This window comes from Mycteria americana, chromosome 17 (assembly GCF_035582795.1).
Source record: "Mycteria americana isolate JAX WOST 10 ecotype Jacksonville Zoo and Gardens chromosome 17, USCA_MyAme_1.0, whole genome shotgun sequence".
Taxonomy (NCBI): Eukaryota; Metazoa; Chordata; class Aves; order Ciconiiformes; family Ciconiidae; genus Mycteria; species Mycteria americana.
In genome coordinates this window covers 6,880,380-6,906,071 of record NC_134381.1, presented here as the reverse complement: position 1 = coordinate 6,906,071, position 25,692 = coordinate 6,880,380, and the positions used below count along the sequence as shown (strand labels likewise).

Genomic DNA, 25,692 nt, shown 5'->3' with positions numbered 1-25,692 from the left:
GCGTAATCCCTATTTGACTGGAGAAGAGACAAATAAAGGAAAAAGGATCAACAGCAACTGTACAGGAAAGAAAAAAGCTAATGGAAGAAACTTCAGCCACAGCTGAGAAACTAAGGTGAGGAACAGTCAAGACTGTTTTACTGGGGGACAGGGGACGACGACAGCACCAAGTATGTGAAAGGCAGGCGAGGAAAGAAGTGGAGCAAAACGAACGAGGCGAGCATGAAATAAAAACAGGATACAAAGAATGATTTAGAAATCCTCCTTAGGAATAAGCTGGTATCACAGGCAAGTGATTGACTTTTTATGCTTTAACCTTATTTCCAGAAGAAGCCTATTTCTGTAGAAGCATAGCTTTTGAACTGCCTATTACAGTTCCCTCCAAGGCAGTGATCAATCTTGATAAAGGTCCACCAGTACAAGCCAGGGAGCGATAATACCTACTGGAGAATGGGGATGGCAGTCAATCACCAGCAGAAAACCCTCCAGCATCAGCATTCCTCGTTGTGTATTAACAGCTCCTTTGAAAGGCAGTACTTCAGTTATGTCTGGACTCCAGTCACGTGCATCCAGACATGTGTCTTTTATAAGTGACAGACATGAAATCCTGCACCTCGCGCAGAATGTCCCATAGGCAAGAGTTTTCCAGTGCAGTCCATCTCACGTACTCCAGATCACCGCACTGGGTAGCCATGCTCTCCAGTACCTCCAGGGCTTCTAAAACCTAGCATTGGGGGTTATTTTGGAAAAAATATTTCCAACCATTCCTTGTATCTAAATCTCAAAACCTTTAAGCTCCTCCTAACATGAACTGTTAAAAATACTGTGAGAAACAATGGAAGTTATTAAAAAATAGCACGCAGCTGGTGACCGAGTGCTACAGCAGAAGTTGCATAATGAAATAAAAATTGTGCCAAACGGAGAAAGAAAGTCACAGAATAACGACCCTTTAAAACTTAAGCTATAGAACAAGTCAGATGAGTTTTGGAAGGGTAAGTAAGGGTGGAGCAGGGAGAAGGCAAGGGGAAATAATTCTAACAGACTCAGCTGCAGAGCAGTAAGGGACGTGTACATGGCACTTTACGGACAGGACGTGCCCAGCAGAGCCAGTCTGCTTTGAGGTATTTATAATTTACATTCTGTCATCTTGAAGAAAAGAAAAGCCAGCCAGACATCAGGAAAACAAGGACAAGAAGGGACTGTAACAGTAAATGCTGTTCAATACATCTACTGTTACACACTGTGCTGAAGACAGACCAACCCGAAGTAGCACATATCCAAGGACTTCTTGCCACATCTACAGAGCACAAGCTCTTTTTGGTCAGAGGCCAGGGACGTGTGCCAGGAGCAAAAACATCACAAGCAAAGAAGAACCAAACTCTTAAGCGTAAAGAAAGGAATAACTGGATAGATGACTCAGTTACTGAAACACAAGTCTGTAATAACGTGCGTATTGAACACTGAAAGACGCATTTGCTTTTTTTGAACTCTGATCATGCACTGAGTCACCACACCAACTCCTACTTCTATTGTTCTGACAGACTACGTTGGAACTGGATTAGCCAAGAACGAACCACATGCCAGGCTGCCAAGTCCACCACCAGTGCTTTCCTCACAAGCAAATTCACAAGGATTTCAGTTACAGAAGCAAGAACAGGTCTGCACTGCAGATTTCCCTTGGGTCTGCCCAGGTCGGCCACCAGCTGCTACACTCAGGTTGCTGTATGTTGGCGCTGCCTTCTCCAGTCTGTCTCGGATGTGTTGTTCCTCTTGCTCCCGCGGTTGCTCTGTGCTGCAGAAGACTGGGCTACCTTGCAGTTCACACCCAGCACACTCTGAAGAACGTACCTAACTCTGGGCATAAACACCTTTCAGATCTGATTTTCCACAACTATGACCACTGAACAATCAAATGTGCTCTATGTGTAAAACAGGCAGGGAACAACATAACTAAAAGGGCTCCTGAACTCTTACCTATGCCTCCGGCCAAGTCAGCTGGAGATACCGGGGATGAGCAAACCCAAGCTGAGAGACCTCCATGTAACTGGGGGATGGGGGGCACAGAAGCAGGGGTCTTCAGGCTCATTACCAAGTTGATTGCACAGTAAAAACCACAAAAGTTAAAACGGGGGGAAAAAAAAAAAATCCTGACTCTCCCAGGGCCCGTTTGCCCTTGGGACAAATTGCAATTCAAATCTCCCCTGTGGTTCTAACAGATAGAGGAACTAAAGCTTCAGAAGGTCCCAAACGCTTCAGAAAAACTCTAAGGTTTGTTCTGCACAGATGCTTATAAGATTAAGGTAGATTAACCCACTGTATTTCAGAGGCAATACATGTTTCTGCATCACACTGTAGCTTGGAAAGCCTTTTCAGTTCTGGCAGACTGTAGATGTAAAATGAAGATTCACCGATTATCCGTTGCTGATATATTTATAAACTTTCTTCATCCCCTAAGTGTTAGCTGTCATTCTGAGAGATTCCAGATTTGCCTTTTGCTGACTAAATTTAAACTCCTAGTGAAGAAAGACAGCAATGTAAACTCCAGCACAGGGAACTGATAATATCCCTACCACACAGGGTACAAGAGATGCCTACAACTCCATGACACGAGAGAGGTGTGTTTTTAAACAAGATGCTTTTATAAAGAAAAAAGAAAGCTACCTTTCAAAACAAAAAAAAATCCACACACACCCGCCAAGATGAGAAAAATCAAGACATGGGTCAACTCAATATTCCAGGGCCTTGCTGGGATAGTAAATCTGGAAAATGAAAACCCTGAAAGGAATCGACACAAGGCTAGGAACATCCCTGACTCAAGTGATGTACACAGAGACAAGTCTTTTTGCCTCTAAGGCAGATTCATGGCATGTGAAGACATACTGATGCCAGAATACTTAAGTAACATTTTTTTGCCAATATCAGCCCTGTTTCAACCAGGAGAGTTTGCCAATATAGTTGCACCCGAGAAGTCTTTATAGTGCAAATTAACCTGCACATAAGGCCAAGTTCATTTCTGGAATAATGTCATTAATACCATGTGATGTAACATCACTGGTACTAATTTGGCTCAAGTATGCTGAAGAGCCCTTCAGTAAATAAGCTGCCTGAAGTCAACCCTGGTGCTAAAAGTAGGTTTAGTCCCAAGAGGTAACACCCTACCGTGCTCAGACATGTTCCCCTATGAGTCACTTCTATAGGGTATACATTTAGTCAAAACCAATACAATAGTCCAGGAGAAAGCCCTTTATATGTTAACAGCAGCTTTTCCATTCCACGGTGAATACAGGTGTTTTATAATGGTGCCTTTATAAAGGCACTGTTCAGCAGTACAAACCAGGTCACTGGTTTTAAGGACAAGGTACCGACATGTTCACAGTGAGCCTCAGTCTCCTCCATCAATATCTATCGCTGTTAGGGTTTATCAGCAAAAAGGCTACTTAGCAGAAGAGGTTTGCAAATTAAAAAAGGCTGCTGAGTAAAGCCTGCTGCCCCCTGACTCATCACCATACTGGTGGTGACGGGCTGGGATTTCTAGACGCTGCCAGTCCCAGCTCTCCCTTCCCTTCTGCCCCAAATCCCAAGTGTGCCAGACCTGGTGTTACGCCGTGGTGCCAGAGCCAGCAGGAGGAGGGGAGAGAAAGGGGCCTGACACAGAGCACTTAGAGCTGCTTTTGCTCCTCTGGAGCCACAGCTCCAGACAAACGTAATTCTCCAAGAAAGACCAACATCTCACGATGCAACTTGTCCTAATCAGAGAAAGGTAATTTCATAAATTACATCTTGGTTAAAAGCAGAATATGGGAGAGCTCTCCATTTTGCGACAGCAGTTGGTGCTGGTTAAGCCCCTGGGAGATGTTAGCACAGGCTCCCACTGCTCAGTTGCCAGGAGCAGGTTTCTGAGGATCAGAGAGTTTTTACCTCCTCTGTGGCTGTCACTACCAGCTGCATTCAGACACGTTCCCTCGATTCTCCCCTACTGAGAGCAAATGACATTGGAGATGTGTGTGCGTCTCTTCTGGAGGGAAGACAACGTGCAGATTTGTTTTGAAAGAACAGACGTACTTGCACGGAAAGCAGGAAAAGTCACTGCTATAAACTTACTTCAGAAACGGACCTTAAAAGAGAACAGTGGCCAAACAGAGCATGATCAGCTACTCCCAGTACAGCAGAAAAAGTGTATTCAACAAAGCAGAAAGGCAGCAAATGTAAGAAACAGTTATAGGAAATACACTCCTCCACAACACAGAATTTCCCTGGCGGCAAGGAGCACTGCAGGCTACTGAAGGCAGAAGACGAGCAGCACTGCACTTGAAAGGAATTTAACATTTATGCAGATGCAATTGCCTGGTGTTACCGAACTATGAGATAAAACATAGCAGGCCACTGATAGAGGCCAGGAAAAGAGCTTTCCTACAGAGGGGTGAGTGCGTAATTAATCTGTAACAGAGACAAGCAGACTACCTCTTGAACAGCCCTTACAGCTTAGTCTGGAAACAGGACACTAGCGGGGGCTGACCTGGTACAGCAAGTCTACGTCAAAGTGTGAACGCTAGAACTATTGCTCCATTCCAGGGCAATGGAGCATTAAGAGATCTGGAAAGATTGCTGAATTATAAATATCCTAGATTCCTCCCTTATATTCTGTGACACGCAGGCACAGCCTAGGCAATGATGGGAAGAACAGGAACTAGCAAGAGAAACAGAAAAAGCATGATGAAAACACAGCCAAGGTGGCAACCCTCTCCCCAACCTGTACACACGCAAACAAAAATCCATTGAAAACCATGATACCACACTCAACCTCATCTTTGCTGTTTCAAGCATGGATAAAGCCTGAAAGAGTATGATACAAGGCCAGGGAAAAAAATAATTCTCTAAGCCTGAGTTTTTCCAGACAATCCTTTCCTTCCCCCTCTCCTGGCCATTTGCATTTTCATTTTGATGAGCAATATTATCCCTTAAGGACTGGAAACAAAAGTGACTGGACAGAGAACAAGGCAATCGGAAACCTTCGGCAGGGTTCACTCTGGCCTCCCAGTTCTGTACTCCTTATGCTCACGACTTGCATTTCAGGAGGAATGAAAACTCCAGCTGCAGCGCAGGAGCACAGGTAGGCATGTGCCGACCGGTCTGGCTGAGGGAGTCTCTGTTGATCATTAACCCAATATCCATTAGTGAAACATCTTGCTGCAGTCGTTTCGTACAAAGTTTTACTCTGGAAGCAAAAATGGAGGTATGTGACTACCCCAAATGGAAACCCTGAGGCCACATCCCTTTCACAGGGTTTTGTATTATGGGTTCCTTGATCTGCTCGTCCATTGGCAAAGCCAGACTGGAGCATAAAGCTTGGTAATTTCTGAAAGGCACTAAACAAGACCTTAAATTTCATTTTCGACATTTGGTACACTGAATGGCAAGAGAAGGGACTTGCCTCATTGAGGCAAGCATGCAGCCCTAGGAAGCGGCAATCCCAAAAGAAAGTTTTCTAGCTTTAGCTGTTTATTTCAGCAAGCACATTTCAGGCTAGTTACCGACCACGTGCAGGGGTGATGGTCTCTGTAGGTCTCTAAAGCTGCATTGCTAATTAGTGCTGCAGCTTTCTAGCCCTTCCAGGACAGTAAATCCATATACTCTCTTCCTTCCTCCCATGTAAGCACCCTCAGTGCTTTCAGGCTCAACAGACAGTGTTCATTTCTTATTTAGAATACAGCACACAGCCATAAAAGTATTTTTAGCTTCAGTCCCATCTCCTACTACAACATGGGACCTCCTTCAAGGCCTCCTCTCACCAATGAAGTATGATAAATTCAGCCAAAGGAAAGGCATAATCCTGCTCTCTTGCCAGCTCAGCTACTTTCTATCCACAGGGAAAGCATTCGTTACACAGACTGTATATGCTATTGCTTCTCTAGAACATCCTGTCTCTTCCACACTTGCCTCCTCTCAATCCTCTAGTCTCCATGTGCTTCCTCTTAATTTTTTTCCTCATCCCCATAACCCAGTCCCATTTCCTCACCTCAGCCTTATCAATTGAGCTACATGGGAGACTCAAGAGAAGCACGTGAAAATGACATCCATGAAGATCAGCAATCTCAAATCCTGCAGAACAATTCCCTTTCTTGCTCATCAGATTAAAAATACACCAAACAAGAAAGCCGTTCATCCAGTGAACACAGGCACAACTGTTTGTCTAGTGGGAAGTGCCTTTCAAACCCAAGCACTAAAATGAGATGCTGAGTCCCACTGTACGGTACCAGAGAGATCATGATGCCAAGTCCGGAGTTACGATAGCGATGTGTATCATGTCTCCCAGCAAGTGCACTTGGCATAACATGAATAAACTGCAAGGGGGAAAAAAAAAAAGCCTCTCATCCTGCAGGGTAAGCAGCTGGTACTGGGGTGTACCAGTGAAATAACACCTGAAATAATCACCTTTACAGCACAGGTTACTGATACGAGGTCACAGGCCATTACAGAAAAAAACAAGCAGATCCAAATGTTGGTCCAGGGCACTCCTAAAGGCTTCTGTTTTATTACACAACAAGCCACAGCTGCAAAATAATTCCTGACCCATTGCAGGGCAGGCTGCAAGCCTAGCACAGAGCTGGCAGCCCACAGAGGATATAGAACATATCCTGTTTGAAAAAGGGAGGCCACATACAGAGCCACATCCGTCTGTCCTTGCACGGATGAGACCTTACAGAGCCAAGCGCAGGTGGGTGCTGCGAGAGCTCACCATCCCACTCCGTCAGGCTTGCGAGCATGCAGACTAGCCCTGAAGAGAGGGAGGTTTCTGATCTGAGGGAGACACTGGGTTCTTTCCCGAAACACTACCAGATGTAGCTTCCTGCAATAAAATAATAATAAGAAATAAATCTGTACCTACCTCATTTATCTAGCAACTGGTACCAGAACGACTTGCCATTGGCAGCTTATGGCCTATTAAAATGCCAACCACTGTGCAGTGAGACCACAGGCTCCCGAAGGCATGCATGAATTCCTCTGAAATACAGCTACAAAGCTAGAGTCAACACTGATGGCAGCTCAAGAGCACAAAGAATAAACAGACTGGAAGCCATTTAGGTTTTGCCCTGTATTTCAGAAATAAATACATGTCTTAAAGGGCGGGGGGGCACCCTCTCCTACCTCTCCTTGTCCTCAGCCAGAGCTGATAGTATTGCCACCCTGTAAATCAAGCGGGCCCCAGGGCCCCAGTCTCGAAGTAGAACATTAATTTCCAGTGAGTAATTTTTTGAGCCAAGGGCTACTTAAGTCACACAGATAAGGCTGTTGCTAAGAGTTAGCTGTCAAAGCAATGCCAGTTCAGAATCGGCGATGAGGGGGAAGTTTGAAAGCTGGCTGTATCTGAACATATTTACTGATGCTGTACACACAGCGTATCGGTTACAGAGCTTTAGATTACAGCTTCTGGTCAACAAAGCAGCCCCTGCCTGAGCAACAGCAGGCAGAACAGGAGTCAGAGCATGAACAGAGACCGTTCTTTACTCAACAGGATACAGCCCCCGTGGCAGGAAAGTTTTAACGTAATTCTGCCCGTCTTGCGACAGGCTCCAACGCGGTCACCGGTGACAGGAAGAGGCAAGTCCGGCATGAAGCAAATCAACCCACCCCAAAGCCTCTGCGGTTGGACTCTGCAGGTGTAGCAGCCAGAGCCCAGAAAAGGTGAAAGAAATGCTCTGCAATTTCAAAGTGCAGCTTAAGATGGTTGGTGCCGGGACCTTGCGGTGCTGTATCACTTCTGCACTTTTTCCAACACCCTTAACTTGCCAGAGGTTAAACCTCATCCACTGCTTCTGCTCTCACGACTTTCACCTACATTTAGCTACACTGCTGGAATGAAACCCCTTTTTCTCATCTTTCTCATCTAGTTTCTCTGTATTTGTTTCAGGATGTAAGCTGTAAGCAGTGCAGGTACTGTGCCTTAATATTATCTTGAACTAGGTTATATTTTATTGCAGATAATTTCTAGAGGCTGTATTCAAATGCCTCCTCCACTAACACCCCCGGCCCACTCCTGAGGCTGCAGCTAGGAAAGAAGGATGTTAGCATGTGAAGCTGCTCTGGAGCATTAGAACTCGCTCTCCCGATCTGTATATTAGGAATATATTTATACATAGGGAAGGTCTACATTTTCAGACATGTTTGCAACAAAAGCACTTTTAAAACACGTGCTCTAGCAGAGGATGGAGCCAAGCGCACGTCGTCCTAAAATATGGAACCGGGAGAACAGTTTAGAGCCACAACCAAGTTCCTTCCTCTACTACACCCTGGCAATCCTCCTCAAATCAAGAGGCAGAACTCAGCCTGCGATCCTCTCTGTTCACTACAGCTAGTTTTCTTCCCCTCCTGGGGACGCTGACTCTAGAAGAAACTATTTAGTCACCTAACCTTTGTTTTACGGCAGACAGTGGTGACGATTTAGATCTCAACTGGGCTGAATGAGTTCTTTAGTCTCTGATTAACCAAACAGTTAACAATTTTCCAGTCCGAAAGAGCCAAACATGGTGAACCTGAAGGATCCTGTAACATCAGGCACAGTGACTATTTACGTACAGACAGTGAATTAGTTGATTTCTAACTCTCACCACTGAGACACAGCTGCATTTCAGAGGTGGGATGACTTGCACCTCCCTTCACAAAGGTTTCTGAACCCAGAACACCAGCCAAGTGTTAGCAGGGCAATGCCTCTCCCCCTTTATTTATGTCCTACAGAAATGAAAGAGTTGTGTATACCACTAAGACATAGTGATGCTTTGCATCCTGCCAACTGAGGAAAGCAAGTAGCTTTAGGTCTGTACCTACATAAGGATGACAAAGCCACACTTACACAAAAGCTGACCTCAGTCCACAGGGAGCTATCGGTATGAGGTGCCTCCCCAAATATCAGCATTTCCTTTGGCTTTTTGGATGCAGCTTTACACACACACACACACACACACACACACACACAAAGCATGCAGCGCAGGAAGTGGCCTTTCACTCTTACTCAATTAAAAATTGCAAGGCTAAGAACATTCTCAGTTCAGGCTTACAGAACCAAAATACTTTGAGGCCAGACCACCCTAACAGAGTCAGCTCTTCCCAGATTGAGCCTGCATGCAAACAGCTGCTGGGCTGCAGAAGACTAACTATGTTCTTTGGTTCAAACTGGTGCAGGAGTGGCAGGATCAGAAAACCAAGCTGAAATGCTGCATATGCTTGGAAAAGCATGGTCCCAAAGCAAATACAGTCTGAGGTGCCTTCAGAAGACAATGAGGAAGGTGGGAAATGCCCTCAAAGTTGCTCAACTCATGCAAAACAGTCTTTCCTATAGAGTCAGCCAGGGGGTTTCAGAGTACAATCCCTTCCTTCAAATCCAGAAATACCAGAGTGAAACTGTTGGCACGCTAACAGAACAACGTAGGATGAAGTGTCAGGAGTCTGTGGATAACACCTGGCTTTCCACTTCCTTCACATCATGCACCAGCAACGCTCGCTGCCAACACTCAGCCAGAAATCAATCAGCACCGAGGTAAAGAGCATCTGGCTGTCACTCAACATTAACTGACACTGTAAGGGGAGGAGGGGGGATTTAATCAAGTCTTCCTCTTCTGTGATACCCAAAGATGGACATGTATGTACCACGTCAGCTGTAGTCCCTAAAGCTGTAGCTTTAGGCACTCATTTGGACATCCAGGCTCCTGCCTGCGCTGATCCACGGATCCGAAACCTCCCGATGAGCTTATCGTATCATCTCTCTAGGAACAAAGACGCACACCCCCCCAAAAAGCTTCAAACTGGTACAAAACGCAGCAGCCCATCTGCTTCACAAAAACGGTTGCCATGAATACATCCCTACTGCTCTGTGTCTGCTATTTTTAAAGATATTCAGGAGGCAACTGAATTCACTGGCGGTTGTGCTATTTAAGTATCTGGATTAATACTATTCAAGGAATATACCAGTACTTCTCCTTGGGGAAATACAGCACCTGCCTGGCCTACACCTGGCTCAGATGCATTTTCAGAAGGCCAACTTCTGTAATCCCATGGCAGGGCGATAAACCCACAGACAATAGATGCTTTTCATGCAGAGCACGGTAAACTGAAACGGGCGAGTCTTATCCTCAGAAGCCCTGCCACAGCATAAGGAGACTTTACAAAGGGAGGGGAAAGGACAAACAAAAGCATATTTACAGCTGCAACTTTAGTGACTAAAATACCCACGGTTTAATGCAAGGCCTGAGCACAGCGAGTGTGAAAAAAGGGTACCTGCCTGCAAGAAAAAAAACCAAACCAACCAGAAAACCCAAGAGGGGCAGGTCCCCAAAACTGAATGTGCTGACAGGATCTGGACCTTTTCCAGAGTGCCTTGAATTCCTAAGACCATTAAGTCTTAATGCATTTCAGACAGGTTCCCCTCCAGCCAGGCTGCTTTGTCCCAGCCTGGGCAGAGGAGGTGCGAGCAGCTCACAGCCGGGAGGGGGGTCCCGGCCCGGCGTGTGCCCCGCGGACCCACAGCACCAGGCTGCAGCAGGTACCTGCAACCCAGGCTGAAGCGGACTTGGGACCGGGACGGGCTGACGGGAGCTGGCCGTACAGCCTCCCACTTCTGCTCTGCTCACAGGTCAAACTGACCCGGTGCCACCTAGCAACTCACTGGATATATCGCATCCCCACCTCTCGCCACAGACGTGCACAAGCTGCCAAGTAAGTCTATTGTAAATAACCTGAAGAATCTGTCTCTGGAGATTCTTATATTCTGAGACACCACTCTTCTTTCCACATCATAGGTCACTTAATCGAGAAAAAAGAAAACTGATTTAGTGTGTCCTATGAAGAAGGGTTCCTATACCTACTTCTCCCTCCCGTTTACAGACTCCAAAATGACACAGGACGCCTTCTTCAGATCAGTGCTCTGAAAACTCAGGGGCAGAAAGAGCTACCGGTCTGCTCGATCATAGCTGCATACCTCCTACTGCCACAGACCGCAGAAGAAGCCCAAATTGGCCGTAGAGCAAACACCAAACTTTTTTTACACAAGCAGGTCGCATAAGATGACCTGACAGACATTACAACCTCAAACGCAATCGTTTTTGGAAGTGGTTGATTTCAGAGAAACAATCACAGATCCTAAATAATGTACAGGCTTCTAACACAACACGGACACAGCATCTCCTTCCCTTTAATCTTTCCCCAGATCCAAAGAGTACCAAAAAGGTCGTGGAAATGACTAGAGGAGCATAGAGCAGAGCCAAGGCACGGTCTGGAAGCCTCTCCACATGGCAACTCTTCTGCTCACCGTTCCTGGAAATTCACCCCTCCTGAAGTTTCTCTAACTGCAACAGGGGAAAATACTTGGAAAAGGTCAAATGACTCAATACCACTGAGACCCGTAACTTTTCAAGCAGGAACAGGTTTCCATGTGCTTTCAGTTAGAGTACAGACAGGTTAGGGGAAAGGCGGCAAACCCAACAGCCTACTTCCCCTTTGCTCGTTTATAAGCAAGCGAGCCGGGTTGAGAGTAATGTATGTGTTTGGTTTAAATTACAGATGATTTCGCTGCTGGAACACATCTGCAACGCACCACGCTGAGCAAACTGCTGAACCCCAGCCAGCTCAGAAAACAACCCAATGCAACCCAAACGGCTGGCAGCATCAGCAAACCCCAGCGACGGCTCCTAGAAGCTGCTTTCAGGGATGACAAGGAGAGGGAGATCGACATTTCTCAACATAGGCTTTTCCTGAGACACCCTCCAGTTCAACTCATTTTATTATGACTCCAGGAAGCAGAGGGGTTAATTTCTTTCCAAGTTCACATACTGTTTGAATTCCTTAGATAAGCTGCTTCCACCAAACCCAAGGATCTAGCCTCAGGGGAGAACACTGTAAGGAAAAGCTCTTTTGATAGATTTTCTTCAAAAGAGAAATTAATTCAAAGTCCATTTTTGGAGGTCTTCCACACCCACAGCTTCTACAGACTTCAGATGAGGTTGCACTGTGTCTCTGGAAGAAAAACCAAGCTTTGACCAACGCCCTACCACTTCTGTTTGCAAGACAGAAGTGTTTTACGCTTGCCCAATAAAATAATCTCTCCTGAAATGAGAAAACTCAGCGTGCAGCACCACAAAGGGGAAAACCAGACCAAACCAGGCTTTAGCTCTGGGATAAAGCAGTTAACAGCTAGCACAAACTAATCCTGTACCTTTAAAACTGAGCAGCCACTCAGAAAAGCAAAAAAACAAGTTTTGAAAGCCAGTGAAGGCTTCCTTCACATCTTGAGGCAGAAAGAAAGCAAGTCCGGGCTGTTATGGAATTTGCTTTTGCATACTGCTGGTGATAATCTATGTGCATAGTTGGAAAGAAAGCAAATTTTTATTAGCAATTAGTAGCAGGAGTAGGGACAGACCTGCCTGAAGGAGTCAGAGAAATGCCAATACATGACGGCAGAACAACCTCCTAAGATGTGCAGCAGAACAATCCCAATATGATGGATCACATAAAAAAGAAAATATTGCAGCTATAAACTTGGAGATGCAATGGCATCAGTTCAAGGAGATAAACTGTGTCTTTAACACTGACAACTTTGACTTCAGGCAGCAGTTTTCCCTTGCACAGCAATTTGCAATGCAAAGCAAGCTACTTCCACTCTTATCAAGAACAGTAATTCGGAAGCAAAGGGGGAGAGCAAAGTTGGGAAGGATTGATTTGCTTAGATACAGTTTTCTACAAAGTTGAGTTTCAAGTCAGGCATGAAAGCAATATAGCATAGGGTCTGAAATAGCATGTGAGAACGTGGGCAAGGGGGGCGGGGGACGACACGACACCAGAGGATTTCATCCACAAACCCCAGTCTCTTTCAGGGCAGAGACCTCCAGTTCCCTCCCCACATCTCTGAAAAATTCAATCCAGCTCTGATCAGCCAACACCACCCAGGTTCAGAGCTCTCCAGCTATGTTCTTCCCCCGCTCCAGAGAGCGGTGTGGCATGTGGAGCCCTACAACAGAACTATTAAAATCCCATCAAGGGTTAGGCAAGTGGTAGCCATATGCTAAACCGCTCAAGTGAAGAATAACCAGGGAAAGAAGCAGAGCCAGGAAGCAAGTCTGCAAGCAGCTTCTTACCTGGTAGATAAGCTAGCAAAGTCTCCTCCATCCAGCAGCCTGATTTTGCAGAACAGAACCCCATTCACAAAGGGGACAGCAGTCAGCTCTTCTAGAGTGAAACTTGTCTGAAACTTGAATTTCTTCTTCTTCATCAGGAAAGCCATGGGCAAATTCAGCGTGGAAAGCCCAGGAATTCCAAACAAGATCAGGGAGGAGCGGCTCAAAACACACACAGACAAGCAGAGGAATGGCACTCGTTCTAGGAGCACAAGCAGGGAGTAAATTCCAGTTCAGTTACAACGACGGCCCAGCTTCAAACGCACAATTCTCTTCTCTTTGGTGGTCGGATCTGGCTGTGGGATCATCGCCACGGCAAGCTTCAGGTGAGGAGGAAGAGGTCAGATTAAATCTCTGCAACATCTCCAAGGGAAAAGGGAGGGAGAGAAGTCGGTCTCAGCTCCAGACCAGCAGGAGCTGTCCCAGTTAGAGGCTGCAGTGCTCCGTCTTCAGCACAACCCCTCCAGAAAGCATCTCTCCTGGGAAGTTGTCGTAAGTCTCTGAAGAAGCCTTAAGTCTGTGGACAACACATTCAGACAGCTTCCAGCTTCTATCTCCTCCTCTTGTGCAACTCCTTGATACAGGTCTTCGGGTCAGCCTTTGGGAGGGAAATGAGTAAATTAGTCCCAGGCAGTCTTGGGCTCCTCCTCCTCCTATAAAACCTGTTTGGATGGGTACTATTCACTCCAGACTCATACCAGTCTTAAGAGGTATGGCCCCAATTAGCCTGGCCCCAACATCCTCTTTCCCCTTTTTGCCTAGAGCAAGCCTCACTGCTGGCATCCCCCTCGGAATTTCTGTTTTGCAAAGCAGCTAATAAAAATCTGCTCTATTTTCACCCATCGTCTTTAGAAGCAGTTTACAGAGCAAGATCCATCTAACACGTAGTCTAACAAGAGTAAGCAAAGCTGTCTCAAGAAATACAAAAATCTGTTTCTTTTTTGTTTTTCTGACTAGCCCCAAGTGTTAGCACCTGCATCTTACAAATGGAGAAACCAGCACAGAGGAAAAAAAAAGCAGTCTGCTCCAGATTACACAGCGTAACAACCAAATCAGGTCATCTGACTGCCCAATAGCCGGGCCCACCGAGCATGCTGCCTTCCCCCAGCACCAGGTCCACGCCAAGCCGTGCCGTGCATAGTTCAGTTTTGGGGCTGGAGAGGGTCATTTCATTACATATTTACGCAACACCTAAGCCAGGGAGGCCAAGAGCTGATTAGCATCTAAAAGGGACGAGGTTATGAACACTGGGCAGTAAACAATCCTCACCGATACTAAGAATTAATGACTGCAAACCAAGGCAGGCAAAGCTCCTGCTGCCTGCACGGGTGTGCGGTTAAAGCCCCTCTCCTGCTCGGGCGGGAGCGGGAGCATCCAGCCGGCTCTGCCCGCTGCACCGGGGCCCGGGCACCTCTGCCGAGGCACCGCTCTCCTGCGGCTGCCTCTGAGCGGAACGAGGGGGCAGATCGGTGACTGCTCCGCACCCCCAGCCCCCTCCATGAGCCATACCTGCCCCCTCTGCCCCTGCACCGAGCTGCAGCCAGGTCTCAGCCTGCCTTCCAGCCCCCTGGACCGTGCACCGAGATGCGGACAGGTCTCAGCCCACCTCTGGGCCCCGTGGACCACACACTGGGCTGCGGTGAGGTCGCAGCCCGTCCCCTGGCACCCCCGGGCCATGCACTAAGCTGTGGTCAGGTCTCAGCTCGCCTTCTGAGCCAAGCACTGAACACCGGCCAGGTCTCAGTCTGCCTCCCGGTCCTGTGAAGCACGGAGTGAACTGCAGCCAGGTCTCAGCCCCTCTCCCAGCCCAGGGGCCATGCACTGGACCACGGCCGGGCCGCAGCCCGCCTCTGGCCCCATGAACCATGCACCGAGCTGCAGCCAGGTCTCAGCCCCCCTCCCAGCCCCAAAACAACAAGCCGACCTGCGGGAGGTCTCAGCCCGCTCCCCGGCCCGGTCCCAGCCCGGTCCCTGCTCGCACCTCCTGCCCTCTCCTCGCACGTCCGCCACAGCCACCGCTGCTCCCCGCCACAGCCGCCTCTGCTAGCGCTACGCCAACTGCGGCCGCTACGCCAACACCGCAGGCAGCCACAAGGCAGAGCAACGCCACCACCGCGCTTCGGGAATACCAACCCGACACTACGTAACGCCCTCCTCCCCGGGGAGGGGGGAGGGGAGCGGGGAGCACGAGAGCGGCGCCGCCCGATTGGGCAAGCAGCAAGGAGGCGGGCCGAGCACAGCAAGACTTTGATTGGTTGCTCCGGCGCGGGGCGGCGAAGAAAGCGCGGGGATTAGAGGCGGAGGCTGTCGGTTTGGGCAAGGCCCGCCCCCTGGCGGAGGGGGCGGGTAGGAAGCGGGGGGCTCTGCGGCGGCCCCGGTGGCGGGAGCGGGGCCTGGGTGCCGGGCCGGTCGTGCGGCCCCCGGGTGGGGGGTACCTCGGGCTTCCCGCGCCCCCCAGGATGTCCCGTAGTCCCTTCTCCCCAGGCCGAGCAGCCCCGAGCTGGCACTAGAGTGGGCTGGCTGAGGGCATGGCAGGCCTCGGCCCCTGGAGCCAGTCAAGGTGTCCCAGCCTGGGCTGAGGTGATGGGAGAGGCAGCTCTGACAGGCACGGCCTCTCTGTGTCCCCTTCAGCACTGCCCCTTGACAGCCAGCACCCCTTGCCCTGTCGTTGTCCCAGTGCCCTCCCAGCCCAAGCAGCTCCCGGTGACATCTCTTCCAGCGGGTACGTCCCACGCGCTGCAGGCACAGCTGCTCTTCAGGCAGCGCTGGCTCACGAACGCAATGGTGCGGCCACCCCGTCCTCTCGCTGCGCCTCTGGGTACCACACAGCGGGCCGTGGGTCAGGCTGACCAGCGGCGTCTGGGCTGGCTGTCCCGGAGCGGGAGGGAGGCCCTGGCACCGCATGCCCCTGTGGGCAGCGCGAGGCAGGGCCAGAGCTGGAGCCTCACCCTCCGTGTGTGAGATGTGGCAACCAGTTAAACACATCTTTTCATCAAAATGGCTCCCTGTTATTATGTTGGTGCTGCCGCGTCCTGTGCTGTGGCTGGGATCCCTGGTTAGGCAGGATTCCATCGTTTAAGGGCAAGCAGAACAAAATGTCTCTCCTTGTCCTGAAGGGAGTCTGCAATTGTCAACATGATTTGCCTATTTTTTAAAGTTAGGGATGTGCCTAAGAGCCTCTGTTGCAGAGAAGTTGAGGGAGTATGGAGGGACTTTTCCCAAGGCTGATTTGCATGTCTGGCAAAGCTTGGATGAAAGCCTGGGAGTCCTCGCTCTCTTTGCCAGGCTTTGATGCCCAGACTCCTTGCCTTTAATCTTTGCCATCTATGCAGACAATACCAGAGCTATCAAATAGTTTTACCACAATGTGAGTCTTTAAAAAAAAATCTGCTAGGAAAAGTACATGGTGACGTACTTGGATAAAAGTTAAAAGCTGGATTAAGCCAAATGCATTATTAGGATTCTTGCTTACCAGGTTAAGCAGATACACAAACTTTGGGCTGGGAAAGCATTTCATATTGGTACAGTGAAGCCATGGCAGGAGATACCAGTCTTCCCATAAAGCAGGGTTTGTGGAGGCTGCTTTTAAAGGTAGGGCTTGAATCGTTCTGTTGATATGTGGTGTTTTCGAGGCCTCGAGACATTGCTCGAGATGGGCTAGGTTTTTTTGCTTTCTGTTTCTCAGTTTATTGGGAAAGAGCTCAGCCTGCTAAATATTTAATATTTGCCAAGCTGGGATGCTCGATGCTGGAAGCATCTGGAGAATCCAGCCCAGACCCTCACACTTCTCATTCCCTGAGCGTACGGCTGACAGACGTATCAATCTTTTGCTTCCATAACTAGGTAAAGGACAAATGATCCCTCTGTTTGTGGTGTGGGAGGAGGCCATGTGTTATCTGGTATGATTCACTCTGATAAATAACCTGCTTGGAGGACTTCTCTTGTTTATAGCAACAGCCCCAAATGCTAAGGTTTACAGAGATTTTAATCCTTGCTGTTCTCAGGCATATTTACTCTGCAGGTTTATCAGAAACATCTCTTGAAAACCTCAGTGTTTTTATAATTAATTGAATAATGTGACTAATGTTAAAAATAAACGGATTTGGAAAAATGCCCAGTGAGCTGCTGAACAGTGTGTAATACAGCAACCGTAGATGGATTCTCAGGGGTATGTATATTTTCCTAACAAACACAGTCTCATGACTTAGAGATTACATCTTTATTAGTTCGAAATTCACCCTGTTGATTTTTCTGTGTTTATGCTGCATAATTGTTTCTGGACAAATTCACATTTTTTAAAGGGACAGTGCTCCTCCGAACGTGTGCCTTGCTGGGAGCGGTGTCAGCGTGGGTGGGTCTGAGCCCCACGGAGGCACCGCAGAGGGAATGTGAGCGTAGGGTATTTCTGTCCATCACCATCCCACTGGCTTTATATTATTTTCCGATCCAGGTCCAATCCATTCACTAAGGGGCCGTGTGTGCGAACAGGGCGCACTGATATATATGAATTCTGCTTACCCCAGACTCAAATACTGTTGATTTCTCTTCTACGACCTCGGCCCCGCTATGCCCACCTCACCTCTGCTCATGAACCTCAGCCACGTCCCTGCCCCATGCTCTCCCTGACCTAAGCCTTTCCTGAGGCCGCTCCCCAGTGCTGCCACCACTTCCTCAACTTTTGCTGGCTCAGGGCATCGTCTTATCATTCTGGGATAATTTATCAGCTTGGGCTCTGCAGTTAAATCTGGGCCTCACCTCTGCTATCACCGGAGGTGTGTCTCACCGGCCAGGGCTGGGATCTCCACGCTCTGCTCACGTTGGGACTGTGAGTGAGCAGGAACAGAGATGGCTTTTCTTGCCTCCTCCCTCCCCACTTCTTTATCCCTGAGATAAAGCAGCAGGGAAGAAACAAGATAAATTCAGAAGGGACAAAACTCAGTGAGGTGAAGCGAGATAGATGCTGTAATGCGTTTGGTGAGCCGTCAAATCCTATCTCTTATCCCACGGGAATCCCAGATACACGAGCAAATCATCAAGCCCTGTAAACTACATCATCAGCGTCTTCCTCTGGAAAACATCATCACACTAATCCATTTGTCCTAGCAGCCAAATGATTAAAGTTTGAAAACGAAATTATACACGTTGCTGCAACAGCATAAACACAGTAATGGCTCTCCTCTGTTACACCTGTAATGTCTGTTATAATAGCTTTAATGAGCTTTCAGCCTTGTCATCCAGAAAGAAAAGATTATCACATGACGCTTTATGCTATAAATGTGTTCTTCACGCTGCTGGTGGCCAAGCACCTGCAATGCACCCGCTCCGAGGAGCTGCACGGGAGCTGCAGGCTGGGCAGCCGCGGTGGGTGGGTGCCTTCCCCAGAGCTGGGAAGCAGACCCAGGCTGGGGAGCTCCCGAAATGGGGCAGGGGGTGCAGGCCCACAGCGCAGGACCCCACAGCAGTGTGAGCCCCGTCTGTAGTGTGCAGGCTGCTGGAAACCCTGTGAGGGGAATGGGTATCTATCCCCATTACACAGGATTATCCTACAGCATGGAGTTATTCCAAGCTTGCGTCCTCTCAGCTTAATTTAATAACAGGTTGCGAGCTCTACTTTGATCTGCTTGTGTTTTTCACTAGTTCCGTATTTAACCGAACTCATGCTCATAAAGGCCAGAACTGTTTCACTTTCTGTGCCAGGCTAGGTTTCCCGTTGGATATGCAAAGGACACACCTGCACTGCATGGTGGGTTTCTGGGGGATCCTGTTATCCACAGAGACAAAGGGAGCACAGGAATCTGGAGTCGGTGGATTCCTTTCCCCAAACATGTGGCCAGACCTGAAAATCCAGCTGCCTGGCTCTTTCTGTTTACTGGTTTCCCTATCTGCTCCAGTGTGTCCTGGGAATGTGTGGCAGGACTCTCCGTTTCTGTCCAGGAGGCCTATCGGTGGAATGGGAGCTGGTTTGCCTTTTCCAAAACCTGCAGACTGGAACCCGCTTTGCCTTGAGGCTTGTTGTGTTTAATAAGCGTTATCCTGTGTCTGTATCCCAGGTGTCGCCTTTGGAGCTGTCCTGAACAAGAGACTTGCTGGCCATGGGCTCTCCCACTGGTTCTGTGCTTCTGGCTGCAGCCCCACAAATGCCGCTGTTACCCCAAATGCAGCAGAAACAACTGTAAGTCTGTGGTTCCCACTTGACACGGCAACCTCTAATTTGGGATCCCAGGCAGTAGAGGTAACAGAAACTGTCCCTGCTGGGGCTGGGCTTCTGCCTTGGGTTAATCACCTTGCAGGGCTGCAACCCAAGGGCTCATAAGCCCAGTTTGCAGGCGATGTGGGCTTCATTCCGACTCGCAAAACGCAGCCTGGAAGCTGTGCTAATCATTTGTGTGAAGCGTCTTGTCAGATGCTTTCAAGAAGGACAAAGAATCTTACATGCTTCAATTTTCATACTTAACAGACCACACTTAAGCCGACAGTACCTGCTGGCAATAACCTCTCAGATGGCAACAAGAAAAAAACACAAAACCCCAGAAGAATGCTTTGCCAAAACAGGCTTGACAAACTTAAAAAACATGCTGGAGGAGGTAAAGGTAATTTCGGTGAGTATGCAGGTGATATCATTCTGTCCCTTGGCAGGGATCCGCTCCCAGAACTGCGATGTAGCTATGGCAGCGCACTGTACTTGTGGGATACTGACACATTTATGTGTGGTCCTCTAAAAAATCTTGAAACCTGGTCCCTTTGCTTATAATTAAAGAATTCATGTGTTTTTTTATCTTGTGCCTGCCCATTCGGTTCTGCAGTGAACTCATCCCAAAGAGAGACGTGAGCTCTCGACATCTCAGTGTCCTCTGCCCGTGTTTGCGGGAAGCAGAGGGACCCGGGTTGTGTTCCCAGGCATCCTGACTTTTCTAGGAGTACTGGTGTTCCTCATGGCTGAGCTCTGCCCATTGAATGTCTTCCTCTCCAGGCTCTCAGTCCTAAAAAGATTCATCAGGGAGAGGAGCAAGCAGGATCACAAAAGGTCTGGATGACAAGGGTCATTTCTGGGACCATCCTGCCAGGGCCCTGCAGTGCGTGGTACTTGGCTGCAGCTCAGGATCCCCACGCCTTGCCCCGTTGCGCAGTGCCATCTCCTGGAAAGCCGTGCCTGAGCTGCACACATCGCAACCAGAGTTTTGCTCCTGAAGCAGCTAGTGGTGCTCTAACTGCTGCGAAGTTAATCTTCTGACCCGCCAAGAGTCCCCCACCAAACTTCTCTTCCTCCAGCAGGTATGAAAGATGCCGCTGGCCGCCCGGCTGCTTGCCCTCACCGCCGGGGTACCCTGTGGCAGAACATCCCTGCGCGGCTCTTTCCCGCTGTGGGTGCTGAATGCAAATCTCTAGGTACAAAAAGAACAGTAGAGGAGCACAAATGAACATCTATGGATGTTACTCCTCAGCTTCTGTTCTGTTTCGGCACCAGTTCCCTGTCCAGTTGAATGCCCTGCGTATATGTTCGCCCTCTAAGTGCCCTGTTTACCCGTTTCTCCTGGCTTTGACTGTAAGGGACACTTTTCTCTCTCCCTCCCGAAGTTTGATGACCTCACCATGAGCAACAACCAAGCCCCTCATCATGGTGCTCACCCTGTATTTAAAATGTTGCTACATCTTTTTAATGGGACAAAAAAGTGTATGCGGAACTTGTACCTGAATGCTGCTGGCTTGACTAAGCTCTGTATTTATCCTGAAAAGACAAGAAAAATGGGTGATTCCAAGGGCAACATGTTTACTCCTATGAAACAGTAACACACCTTAAGCGCTTAGTCACTGAAAAAACGCATGCTGCAATTTAAAGCCAAAGGCTAGTACTTCATCCATCATTTTAGGCTATTGTGGCATCTTCTGAGCAGTTGGGAGATTAGTATACTTTGGTAATCTGTCATACACAATAACTAGTGCTCCAAGGTAAGGCTGTAAAAGCTGTTATTTGAAACAAAAAAAAGACCATAATTATGTAAATACAAGGCTACACAGTTCACAAACAAGAGAAAAAGCTACCGCAACACGTGGCTGTTCACAACTTGCTTTGGCCCTTTCTCAGCGAGGATTCTGTGTTGCAAATTTGCTGCCATGAACTCATTTTTGCCCTGAAGCATGCTGACGAACTGAAACAGCCTGTTTACCAAAAAAGTATTTTTTATTAAAATTCGTATTTGTAAAGGAGAGATCATTACACAAATGAGGTAAACCAACACATGTGACATCGTTTTCACTTTAAAAATAAATTTCAATTGAGCAATTGATTTGATTCCACGAAGTCTGAGAGGAAGAGTCAGGTGAGTGTTACTCATGTGGCGAGATGCCGGACAGGGCAGGAAGACGCAGCTGATGCTGCCCTGACTCAGCACAGAGATGTCAGTGCCAAAGGGTCAGGAGCCTTCCAGTGGCCAAACCCTTCTCACCGCGCTGGCCTTTTCTACCCCATCAGACTTGCAGACGAGAGGAGATGAGTAAAGGCCAGGGAGAGGCAGCGGTAGCCTCTTCACCTACTGCTCTAACCAGGCGTCCCCCATCAGCATCCCTCCCTGAAAGGCTGTGTAAAGGTTTAATTTGATTGTGCAAATTCACTCCCTCATTAGTCGTTGTTCACCATGTCTCAGCCCTAAAGGAGACTTAACAGCAAGCAAATCCCAGCTCTGAAAAAGTTCCATTTCAAAAGTAGTATCTGGCAAGCAACAAGCCCATTAAATGTGACACACTTTGCAAGGTACGGGGAGGAGAAGAGTTATGCTTCCTTCCTTCTTTTTCTTTTTGAAGTTTGCTTCCACGCATGTACAAGTGGAGCTTTTAATCTAAAAGTTTATGAAGTTACTGCAAGTCTGTGAGAATCATGTTCACCATCCTGTGAAATTAAGCTTTCTCATTGAGGACCAAGCCCCACAGCCTGAACACCTCAAAGAAGAGAAAAGTGACTGCAATGTTGTTTTGCCCTGTATAATGGTAAGAAAATAGCAAGGTGAACCTCAGACCCATTTCTCAGAATGCCACTCGAAGCCAGCTAGCAGACTAACAAAGAACGGCTGTACTCGCTTCCAGCTCCTAACAAGTACAGAACAAATACCAACGCCACCAGCAGAACCAAGTAACGCTCCAAAATTCACTCAATTAAATCAGTGGCTGACAAACTCCTAAACGTTGGGAATTACTGCGTGGCTGAAGCTCTGTAGTCCAGGTCCACTTTGATGGATGACAATGTTATGGAGGTGACAAACTATGCAGATGAGACAGAGATGGAGTTTCACCTGTTACACCCATCTGAGTGAAACTCATCCAGGCCCTTGTGTATTACCTACGCTAAGACAGGTAGTACGTTGCTTCTGATACGTATCCCAGGACAGTATCTGGTAAGCAAGACAAAATTTTCATCACATCTGCCAAGTTTATAGTGAAATTTCATGACCGCACGCAGATAGAACGTGAGGTGAATGCGCTATTTTAATCCCATTTATATCCTCAGGGGATGTGGGTGGGATTTAAACTGCATGGAGGCTTGGCGCTGGTCTGCAAGGGCTGGATGTCACGCTCCAAGAGCAGTATCCGTAACTCTCGGTGCAGAGAGAAGGTGGTACCACACCTGGTACCAGGTTTCCAGTAAATGCTTTCAGCAAGAGACAGAAATGCATTCACTACCGTGCACTACAGTTTATGACAACTGTACCTTGGCAGCTGCAGTACTGTGATATAGCAACGAGGCTCTCCACGTTATAAGTCAGTTAAAGGCTATAGATCTTGAGAGAGAGAAAGAGAGAGAGAGAGAGAGGTGTCATACTTAGGAGAGTTTTTTCCAAACAGAAATAAAAAAATAACTGTCTTTTTTTTTAATAAATCTATTGTTTGAGGAACTAAACCAACCAATGTTAAGTTCCTGGTTTATTACACATCCTGCTACGGCTCTGTATGACGGGTCTGAAAAGGCAGATTAGCATAAGATTAGCAGAGAAAGAAAGCTGTTTTTCAGCAAGACTCCAAGGCGAACCATTTCACATTGACAGGAGCTAGCACCCCTCGCTCCCTGTGTCCACCAGCAGCACGGGCTTTTTCCAAGAAAGATGTCCCATCACTGTTTCTTTCACTGGATCATGCCATCTTGCTGCCCCGTCTGGCTGGGGTCAGCAGTGACCGACGGACTGGGTGTATTGCTCTGCAAAAATCGACGGAAGTCCTTAATCATGGGGCGGAGGACCTGGATGAGGCCACTCAGTGCCGCCTGTGTTCCTTCCATGGCTTGTGCCTGTCGCTCCTGGGCGCATGCCTGCACCTCCTGAGAGCGACGAATCATCTGAAGCAAGTCATTCTGCTGCTCCAGGTGCTGGGCAATCTCCTTCACGTGCAAGTTGGTCACTCGCTGCTCCTGCAAGAGCTTGGCTGAGTTCAGAGCAATTCGGCTTTTCAGCTCCTGGGGTTTCGCAGACACTTCATGTTGATGCGCCATCATCTCCAAGGGTGCTTCGGCAGTGACTGCGGTGGGGGCTTCTGTTGTGCAGTACTCCACGACTCCGTCCTCCAGACTGTGGTAGGTTGTCTCTGCAGGAACTGAGAACAAAGGACAGAAAGGGGGTAAGAAGTAGCTGCGATACGGGGATTTTTATCTACAGGACTATTCAATGAATATCACAGGAATACTGCCTGTTCAGTGAGATAACATACAATGAACAGCAATGCACAAAATGACCTATTTAAGTCTACTCCACCCTCATTTGAGTTTCCTTCTAGGCTGTATAGTCCAAAGGAATAGGACATGCCTTATCTGTCTAGACAAAAATCATTTCTCAACCTCCAGTTCAGAACAATCTTTCCAAGCGGCATAAGGCAATCTTTCCAACTGACATAAGGGCAAAGACAAGACCCAGAATGGCACTTGTCAGAGGACAGCCGCTCTTTGGGGCAGACTGGGAAATCCGCCTTGGAGATGATTCTCCCCCTGCTTTTATTCCCAGAGAGGGGGATGAACAATCTGCAAGCTGCAAAGATACTGGCTTTCCTTGTTCTTAAGGCCGAGCCCAGCTATCAAAGCCGACTTTCAGTACGTGCGTGTCTTGCAGCCACTCCCCTACAGCACGAGGACATACTGGGAACGGCATTTTCATTAAAGAGAGGTGGGGGTTTCTTTTTGCTGGGGCTTTTGCCACACAGGGCCTCCTCATGGGCAGGTGTCAGGGCCCCCCGTATGACCTTCCAAATTCAGCACAGAGCATCTTCAGCAGGCGCAGCACTCACTCTGGGTCAGGGTGACCGTGGTGGCTGATGCGGTGATGGGTATCTCGGTACCATCACCTGCGCTGCAGTCCCCACTCGGCAAACTGATGATGGTGGCTTCTCCCAGCAGGTTGCAGATGCGTTGCTGCATGGGGGTGAGGATAACCGGGGCGGTTGCAGCGCCCGTCGGGTCTTCGCTCTCCGGCCCGTTGCCGTTGCCATTCTGGCTCTCGCCTCCCCCTTCCATGGCAGCCCGGACTTGGGCCACTTTGCGTCGCACCTCGGTCTTGAGGTCGGACCATTTCTTCTTGACCTCGGGCAGCTCACGGTGGCAGGTGGCGACGGCGTTGACGCGGCGCAGGATGTCATGCCACGCGGCGGCCTTGGCGGCCAGGGGCACGCCTGCGTTGAAGTGGTTGATGAGGAGGTGCTTCCCTCGCTCCAGCTCCTCCACGATGATCTCCACCTCCCGCTCTGAGAAGTTCATCTTCCGCTTCTTGGCTGGGGGCGCCGGGGGCGACGCCATGGCCATGGGGGGCAGCCAGGAGGGGGCACTGGGGGACACCTCAGGCCAGGGGGGCCTGGCCGGGCCCAGGGGGACCTGGGGGAGGCTGGGCAGGGCCGAGGGGCGGCAGGGCCCCCCCAGGCCTGCTCACCCCCGGGGCCGGGGACAACGGGGGGGGGGCCCCGAGGCCCCTCAGGGCCCGGAGGTGTCCGTCCCCCGCCGCTCCCCCCTTGGCACCGCCAACGATACGCAAATTGCGTACCGCAGCCACACAGCAAACCCCGCTCAACGGCCTCCACCCTGCGACACTGGCGTAATGGCTTCCAGAATCAGCCCCCTTTCCTGCCTCGCCTGATTGGGCAACCCGCGTGCCCGTCAGGCGGAGGTCTCGCCTCCCGCCGGCAGCACCGCGCTGTCATTGGCCAGCCGCGCTGCCCATCGGGGGGCCAAGAGACGGCCCCGCCTCGCCGCTTGTCTCCGGCCACTGGGCCTGCGTCAGGCCTGTGAGGGGCTGGGCCCGCCCATGAATTTCCTCGCTCTAATTCCATTGAGTACTTCTTCCGTCCATCAACACAGAGCGTCCCCCCCCCCCCTCCTGCTTTGGAAGCTACCGGATACATGCCACGTCCGTCAAGCTCAAACTGACTCCCGGTTCCCGATCTGATTGGAGATGTTGTAGCTTTATCCCCGCCTTCCCCCAGGGGCTTAGCCAATGGGAGTTTGGTCCCGGCGCTTCTACCGCCCCCTTCCGCCCCGGGCGGTGTTTCTTTCTGATTGGTTAAGGGGAAG

The 25,692-nt window shown here is 49.1% G+C and overlaps 2 protein-coding genes across 5 annotated transcripts in view; both read right to left on the bottom strand.

The window, feature by feature from the left end:
* Positions 1–15,281, bottom strand: part of EEIG1 (estrogen-induced osteoclastogenesis regulator 1) — a 37,529-nt gene extending 22,248 nt beyond the window's left edge. Inside the window, exons 1-2 of one of the 3 annotated variants that reach the window (XM_075520007.1) lie at positions 15,142–15,281; positions 13,122–13,758 (exon numbers count right to left, since the gene is read on the bottom strand). In XM_075520007.1, coding sequence (XP_075376122.1) covers positions 13,122–13,267 — 146 coding nt within the window. In that variant the 5' untranslated portion in view covers positions 13,268–13,758; positions 15,142–15,281. Of the gene's footprint in view, positions 1–13,121; positions 13,759–13,999; positions 14,019–15,084 lie in introns of those variants that run through there. The other 2 variants (XM_075520009.1, XM_075520010.1) reach the window with 2 other exon arrangements.
* Positions 15,282–21,202: 5,921 nt separating this feature from the next.
* Positions 21,203–25,325, bottom strand: NAIF1 (nuclear apoptosis inducing factor 1). 2 transcript variants are annotated; one of them, XR_012778245.1, is made up of 3 exons: positions 24,420–25,325; positions 23,055–23,735; positions 21,204–22,930 (listed from the first exon to the last, which is right to left on the bottom strand). XR_012778245.1 is itself a non-coding variant. In XM_075519922.1 (2 exons), the coding sequence occupies exons 1-2, from the start codon at positions 24,928–24,930 to the stop codon at positions 23,272–23,274; spliced, it is 975 nt and encodes a 324-aa protein (XP_075376037.1). In that variant the 5' UTR covers positions 24,931–25,325; the 3' UTR covers positions 21,203–23,271. The 2 variants fall into 2 exon arrangements, 1 of the variants encoding a protein (XP_075376037.1); XM_075519922.1 differs by having other exon boundaries at positions 21,203–23,735.
* Between the last annotated feature and the right edge of the window lie 367 nt (positions 25,326–25,692).